General features: G+C 44.1%; 1 protein-coding gene across 1 annotated transcript; it reads right to left on the bottom strand.

Moving 5' to 3' along the window:
• Positions 1-863: 863 nt before the first annotated feature.
• On the bottom strand, positions 864-7,803 carry LOC109888094 (V-type proton ATPase 116 kDa subunit a-like). The gene is made up of 9 exons (XM_031828433.1): positions 7,656-7,803; positions 7,475-7,565; positions 6,655-6,773; positions 6,243-6,456; positions 5,976-6,089; positions 5,625-5,711; positions 5,264-5,384; positions 1,837-2,008; positions 864-1,480 (listed from the first exon to the last, which is right to left on the bottom strand). Exons 1-9 carry the CDS (start codon positions 7,799-7,801, stop codon positions 1,396-1,398), a joined length of 1,149 nt encoding a protein of 382 aa, XP_031684293.1. The 5' UTR covers positions 7,802-7,803; the 3' UTR covers positions 864-1,395.
• Positions 7,804-7,848: the final 45 nt, after the last annotated feature.

Below are 7,848 nucleotides of genomic sequence, written 5' to 3'. Positions count from 1 at the left end.
GTGTCACCAGCAAAGCACCATCACACCACCTCCATGCTTCACAGTGGGAACCACACATGCGGAGATCATCCGTTCACCTACTCTGTGTCTCACAAAGACACATTGGAACCACAAATCTCAAATTTAGACTCAGACCTAAGGACAGATTTCCTCCGCTCTATTGTCCATCGTGTTTCTTGGCCCAAGCAAGTCTTCTTATTGGTGTCTTTTTAGTAGCGGTATCTTTGCAGCAATTTGACCATGAAGGCCTGATCCACAGTCTCCTCTGAACAGTTGATTTTGATGTGTCTGTTACTTGAACTCTGAAGCACTTAATGAACTTATCCTCTGCAGCAGAGGTAACTCTGGGTCTTCCTTTCCTGTGGCGTTCCTCATGAGAGCCAGTTTCATCATAGCGCTTTATGGTTTTTGCGACTGCACTTGAAGAAACATTCAAAGTTCTTAATGTTCCGTATTGACTGACCTTTCATGTCTTAAAGTAATGGACTGTCGTTTCTCTTTGCTTATTTGAGCTGTTGCCATAATATACCACCCCTACATTGTCACAACACAACTGATTGGCTCAAATGCATTAACAAGGCACACACGTTAATTGAAATACATTCCAGGGGTCTACCTCATGAAGCTGGTTGAGATTATGCCAAGAGTGCAAAAGGTGGCTACTTTGAAGAATCTCCAATATAAAATTGATTTAACACTTTTTGGTTACTACATGATTTCATAGTTTTGATGTCTTTACTATTTTCTACATTGTAGAATAATGAAGAAACCCTTGAATAAGTAAGTATCTAAACTATCATTTATGTTGGCTGCAGTGTTCATACTCAACATTGTAGTGGATTTTCAGTAAAGTAGAGACAAGCTTTTAGGGATTATAAAACAATCCTTTAATGGCATTCATTTATAAGTTGTAATAACATAGAAAGCTCCCATGCACAAAATGGTGCCCCAGTTGTCCCTGGGAAACGTAGTGCACTCCTACAGTAGCCATCTTTGTTGTAGGCTCATCATTAAAGAGAAGATGCAAGTCAAACCGCTAACTATATTCACAAGTTCCTCTCCTTTTTTAAGAAGGATACCATCTGCAAGATGAAAATTCAAGTCAAAAATTGTTAGTATCAAACATTCGCTTATTAGGCTATGGATGTCTCTGAAATGGAACCCTAAAACCTATATAGTGCACGACCTTTGACCAGGGTTCATAGGGCTCTTGTCAAAAGTTGTGCACTATATAAGGAATAGGTTGCCATCCCAAACACCCTACATCTGTCAGTATTTCATATGTAACATAACGTCCTGTGTTGAGAGCGGTATATAGAACAATGCAAGCTTATTATTGGGCTATATCTGTGTAGGTACTGCAATTCCTCTGTAACAATGTCCTGTGTTGAAAGCCTATACAGGGTTCAGGATGGAGGAGAAGGAGAAAGGGTTGAGCTTGTATCCCGTTCCACTGTAGAACTTATTCTGGAACTCCACCCTGGGAAGAGGAAAAATAGGAATATTAGGAATGGAGAATGGTGTGGCTTGAAGGACGTCACGCTGCTTATTCAGCGACGACCACTTCCTCCTGACATGGCTCGAGCTGAGGCTCGAACCAAGCATCTCTGCTTTGCTAGCACACGTGACTGCCCTCCCGAAGCGCCACCGAAACGCTCACAATTCTGCGACACTTCAGGCTGAGAAGTTTCACATGTCCCCATGTGTGCTGTGCTGTGCGTGGGATACAAATCAACTGGTTGTGTTTGTGGGTGTGAGAGATGGAAAACATTGAGGGGCAACAGTTTGGTATGTGAATGACAAAGTGAGGGGCAACAGAGTGTGTGTGTGACCCACCAGTGCAATCTGAGCGCGTGCAGGAACGCGGACAGCCCCTCCATGACGAGCAGGATGGAGACGGTGAGTGTGGCGAAGAAGGAAAAGATGACGGCTAGAACTACAGATCCCACGTAGCCCTGCCACGACAGGCTGATACGCATCACCATCACCCATAGCACCTCTGACAGCTCTGCAACACACACAACTGGTATTATGCTGTACTCAAAACTACTGGGAACTCTGACTTGAGTGAGTTCAAGACAACTGGTAACTCTGAAAAAAACTAGCTCCGACTGGGAAAAATCATTTTGAACGGTCATCCAACTCGGAAACTGTCATCTTTCTAGAGCGCCGACCTAAAGCTCACTGACGTCATCATTTTGACCTTGTTTTTTTTAAAGAGTTCCCAGTTGTCTTGAAAGCACCATAAGTAGGCTGTCACTTTTCCATTTAGCAAAGAGCATACAAATATGTGGCTCTTTTTTTTAAATATAATCACCAGGTCACACAAATGTATAAATAATAATGTATGTAGAAGAGCTGCTTAAAATGTACACTACTGTCAAAGGTTTGGGGTCACTTAGAAATGTCTTTGTTTTTGAAAGAAAAGCAGTCTAGACATTGACAACTGTGAAGAGGCAACTCCGGGATGCTGGACTTCTAGGCAGAGTTGCCAATAAAAAGAAAAGATTAAGATGGGCAAAAGAACACACTCTGGACAGAGGAATCGCCTCTTCACTGTTGACGTTGACACTGGTGTTTTGCGGGTATTATTTAATGAAGCTGCCAGTTGACTTGTGAGGCATCTGTTTCTCAAACTAGACACGAAAGTACTTGTCCTCTTGCTTAGTTGTGCACCGGGGCCTCCCACTCCTCTTTCTATTCTGGTTAGAGCCTGTTTGCGCTGTTCTGTGAAGGGAGTCGTACGAGATCTTCAGTTTCTTGGTAATTTATTGCATGGAATAGCCTTCAATTGTCAGAAGAAAGTTATTTGTTTCTGGCCATTTTGAGCCTGTAATCGAACCCACAAATGCTGATGCTCCAGATACTCAACTAGTCTAAAGAAGGCCAGTTGTATTGCTTCTTTAATCAGGACAACCGTTTTCAGCTGTACTAACATAATTGCAAAAGGGTTTTCTAATGATCAATTAGCCTTTTAAAATGATAAACTTGGATTAGCCAACACAACGTGCCATTGGAACACAGGAGTGATGGTTGCTGATAATGGGCCTCTGTACATATTCCATTTTTAAAAATCTGCCGTTTCCAGCTACAATATTCATTTACACCATTAACAATGTCTACACTGTATTTCTGATCGTTTTGATGTTATTTTATCGGACAATACATTTGCTCTTCTTTCAAAAACAAGGACATTTCTAAGTGGCCCCTAACTTTTGAACGGTAGTGTGTACAGTACCGGCCAAAACTTTGGAGCCCTTGACTTTTTCCACATTGTGTTATGTTACGTCCTTATTCTAAAATGGATTAAATAAATCAAAAATCCTCAAACAAAAATGTATGACTTTTTTTAACGTAAGAATTCCACCCCTTTGCTATGATATTTGAAATTGAGCTCAGGTCCAGCCTGTTTCCATTGATCATCCTTAAGCTGTTTCTACAACTTGGAGTCCCCCTGTGGTAACTTCAAATGATTGGACATGATTTGGAAAGACACACACCTGTCTATATAAGGTCCCATAGTTGACAGTGCATGTCAGAACAAAAACCAAGCCATGAGGAGGAAGGAATTTTCCATAGTGAGCCGAGACAGGATAGTGTCGAGGCACAGATCTGGGGAAGGGTACCAAAACATTTCTGAGGCATTGAAGGTCCCCAAGAATAAAGTGGCCTACATAATTCCGCCCTAGAGCTGGCCGCCCAGCCAAATTGAGCAATCGGGGGAGAAGGGCCTTGGTCAGGGAGGTGACCAAGAACATAATGGTCACTCTGACAGAGCTCGAGAGTTCATCTGTGGAGATGGGAGAACCTTCCAGAAGGACAACCATCTCTGCAGCACTCCACCAATCAGGCCTTTATGTTAGAGTGGCCAGACAGAAGCCACTCATCGGTTAAAGGCACATGACAGCCCGCTTGAAGTTTGCCAAAAAGCACCTATAGACTCTTAGACCATGAGAAATAGGATTTTTTGGTCTGATGAAGCCAATATTGAAATCTATGGCCTGAATGCCAAGCGGCACGTCTGGAGGAAACCTGGCACCATCCCTACTGTGAAGCATGGTGGTGGCAGCAGCATGCTGTGGGGATGTTTTTCAGCGGCAGGGACTGGGAGACTAGTCAGGATCAAGGTAAAGATGAACGGAGAAAAGTAGAGAGATCCTTGATGAAAACCTGTTAAGACGCTCAGGACCTATGACTGCAGCGAATGTTCACCTTCCGACAGGACAACGCAGGAGTGGCATCGGGGCAAGTGTGTCCTTGAGTGGCCCAGCCAGAGCCCGGACTTGAACCCGATCGAACATCTCTGGAGAGACCTGAAAATAGCTGTGCCGCAACCTGACAGAGATTGAGAGGATCTGCAGAGCAGAATGGGAGAAACTCCCCAAATACAGGTGTGCCAAGCTTGTAGCATCATACCCAAGAAGACTCGATGCTGTAATCCCTGCCAAAGGTGCTTCAACAAAGTACTGAGTAAAGGGTCTGAATACTTATGTAAATGTGATATTTCACTTTCTTTTTTCTTATCTAAAAACCTGTTTTTGCTTTGTCATTATGGGGTATTGTGTGTAGATGGATGAATAAGACTGTAACGTAACAATATGTGGAAAAAGTCAAGGGGTCTGAATACTTTCCAAAGGCACTATCAGTGGGTCAGGAGCTATAGCTATCAGTGGGTAAGTAGTTATGGGATACTTATGTTATATTGGATATTGCATTCAAAATGACATCCCGATAGCCTTTTTAGTTTTGGACTCAACCAGAACATACTGTATCTCCATGAACTGCAGTGCTATGTTGGCATCGTTCAACATTTGGAGTTAACTTGGGAATAGAATGTGGGCTCTCTTTCGATTGCTTAAAGGTGATAGGAAAAGGGTTTCCTGATAAAAAATAAAATAAGTAGTCTTCTCCTTGTCTCCCGCCCTTCATCTATTGATTAGGAAGTACTACTGATTAGGAAGTACTTGACAGGTGAAAGAAAGTAATGTGATGGAAGCTGGATTTAAGGCCAGACCACCACCCCTGCATTCAGTTGTCCAACTGACTAGGTATCCCCCCTTTCATCATTAGCCTAGCTTTCACCTGGTCAGTTCTTTCAGATCAGTGCCATGAAGGATGGATTTGAAAAACAATTGAGACGCGTGTAGATAAAGCAGGAGACTTAAGATTTAAGTTTATGTGTGTGTGTTATGACAATGTCACACACAGGCACAAACGTCACTGGCACAATGTGACTGTGTGTGTGAGAATGAGAGAGACTCACGTGCATGTGCGAGGCTGAGGGCCCACAGTCGTAGATAGGAAGCTGTGTTGGAGATGCAGCCCAGACAGTACTCTATAGTGTGGATGGCCTGGTGCATGAACACATCCGCTGTATCAAACTCCTGCAGGGGAGGAGCGAAAGGGTTAAAACCAGAATCCCAAATCAACACTTAGCCCTGGTCCATATTCACGAGACACCAAACAAAAAAAACTGACCGAAACCTGGAGGGACTACCTTGTCTAATAAGAAACACCCATTTTCGTTTTCAGTTGAAAAAACTTTTGGTACGGTTTACATTAATTAACAAGACCCAGTTTCCTCAAATGAACCCTCCTACTTTCTACCTCTCCCTCTCCCTCACCTCCTCCTCTCTGGTTCCTCCTTCCTCCAGGTCTCCTTGTAACGCGTTGATGGAGCTGGTGTCTGTCACAAGGGGGCGCTCTTCTCCCTGTCGCACACACACACACGACATGTGGCATCTATTACTTACAATCAGAGGGTTGAGGTCTAGAACCAATGACTCAGTGGGGTAAACAGAACCAATGACTCAGTGGGGTAAACAGACTTCATGTCTCAATCACACACACTTAACTGTTCGCATTTGTTACAAATGCTGTCGGACTCCTTTGCTTACAAGCAAAAATGTAGTTATCCACTTCCAATCCCGGTCTCTCTCTCTCGTTCTCCCTCCCTCCCTCCCTCCCCCCCTTACCCCTCTTGTGTTGGCTCGTCTCCTGTGGTTGTAGTAGAGATAGAGTGGTTTCCCTAGTAACAGGACAGGCACTGACGCCAGAGCGACCACCACCAGGACCCTCTGGACTATCATCTAGAGGGAGGGAGGGGACAGAAGAGAAACAGACATTCGTTCAAGTTGTCCATTGCTAGAGCTTAATGCAGCTAGGTGGACAGGGCAGGTACGATCACGTGTGTGCGTGCATGTCTGTCTGCAGTCCACACGTGACGTGTGTGCACGTCTCACCTGTCCGTGGTAGAGGGGCGGATTATCCTCATTCTCAGTGAACAGGAACATATCTATGAAGTGTATGAGGATGCTGGGGGCCCGGTTGGAGTCCTGGGGGCAGAACGCCACCCACTTCAACAACACCATGAAGACCAGGTAGCCAAACAGACACTGCATGAACAACAGCTCTGGGATCAGTACCAGGAACACACTGCTCAGCTGGTTCAAGTGACTGGAGGGTGTGAGAGAGACAAAGAACATGACTGTGATCAGATGTGTTACTAAGGTCTCCTTGGAAAAGACAGGGTTCATTATAATACAATGGTTAGAAGATATAGTGCCAAAAGATGTAGACGATATATAAATCACCGTTGATTTGTTGCGGTAATGGTTTTAGGGTTGAAGTGTTTGTGTGGAAGTGGAGACCTACATGTAGTTGAAAAAGGACAGGCAGACTCCGAAAGTCATGTGGACGACCCCGATGATGACGGACATCTTCATCTTGTACGAGTTCAGGAACGTCAGGTGGTTGTTGGCCAGCCGCCAGATCTACAGGTCAAAGGTCAGAAAACAGAGCCCAACAGACATTGTTTTGGAATGTGTCGAATTCAAGTATTCTGCACACAAAAATGCTTCTTTATGTTTAGTTTGTCTTTTCATTTCTTGTTGAAACATATTTGTATGGTTCAAATCAAATCAAATTATATTTGTCACATACACATGGTTAGCAGATGTTAATGCGAGTGTAGCGAAATGCTTGTGCTTCTAGTTCCGACAATGCAGTAATAACCAATGAGTAATCTAGCTAACAATTCCCAAAACTACTACCTTATACACATAAGTGTAAAGGGATAAAGAATATGTACATAAAGATATATGAATGAGTGATGGTACAGAGCGGCATAGGCAAGATGCAGTAGATGGTATCGAGTACAGTATATACATATGAGATGAGTATGTATGGTCATAGGCCTATGCCTGTTAGTAATCGCCATTGCAGGACTATAAAAGGAAATGGAATTGCGTAATGTTAACGCCATGTTTTCATTTGACTCAGTCCTGAAAAATGTTGATGTGGCATCGCCAGAGCCGACTCTCTCCAAAGCAGCAGTATGAAAGAGCTTGGATACATGTTTCCAGGGGGTTCCCAGAGCCGACTCATTCAGTATGGAATGAAGACGTCGAATGGGAAAATAGGCCAAACCGATATAGATAAAAGAGATGGATGGATGTAGTTTAGAGTTAGTTACCGGGTCGATGCCAAACGGATAGGGTCCCTGGAACACTCCGGTCACGTTCGGGTCCAGAGTAAGATACTGGTTCTCCCTCAGAGTCTCATCACTGACACAGAATGGAGAGGACAATGTTAGTGTGTGTGTGCGTCTGTGTGTGTGTACGCATACATGTGTGTGTGTGTGTGTATCCATTTACGTCCAGTTGTAGTGCTCGAACATAGGTTGTAGGTGCCATCCCGACGGGAAGGGGCTGAGGCCTTTACTGAAACACTCGTTGTAGACGGCTCCGGTGTAGATAGAGAATAGACCCATCAACAAGATCAGATACCGACCACCAAACATCATCTGCCTGCCAGGTAGGACACACACACCTCAACCCTGCTGCCTGT

Source organism: Oncorhynchus kisutch, linkage group LG7, assembly GCF_002021735.2.
Source record: "Oncorhynchus kisutch isolate 150728-3 linkage group LG7, Okis_V2, whole genome shotgun sequence".
Classification (NCBI taxonomy): domain Eukaryota; kingdom Metazoa; phylum Chordata; class Actinopteri; order Salmoniformes; family Salmonidae; genus Oncorhynchus; species Oncorhynchus kisutch.
This window is presented reverse-complemented; position numbering and strand designations above follow the sequence as displayed.

Excerpts from the sequence above, each read along its gene's own strand:
- LOC109888094 (XM_031828433.1), bottom strand. The coding sequence starts at position 7,801 with ATGTTTGGTGGTCGGTATCTGATCTTGTTGATGGGTCTATTCTCTATC. Across the intron at positions 5,712-5,975 it reads GACGAGCCAACACAAGAGGG|GGAGAAGAGCGCCCCCTTGT; the intron begins GTAAGGGGGGGA and ends TGTGTGCGACAG. Across the intron at positions 2,009-5,263 it reads CCTCAGCCTCGCACATGCAC|AGCTGTCAGAGGTGCTATGG; the intron begins GTGAGTCTCTCT and ends TGTGTGTTGCAG.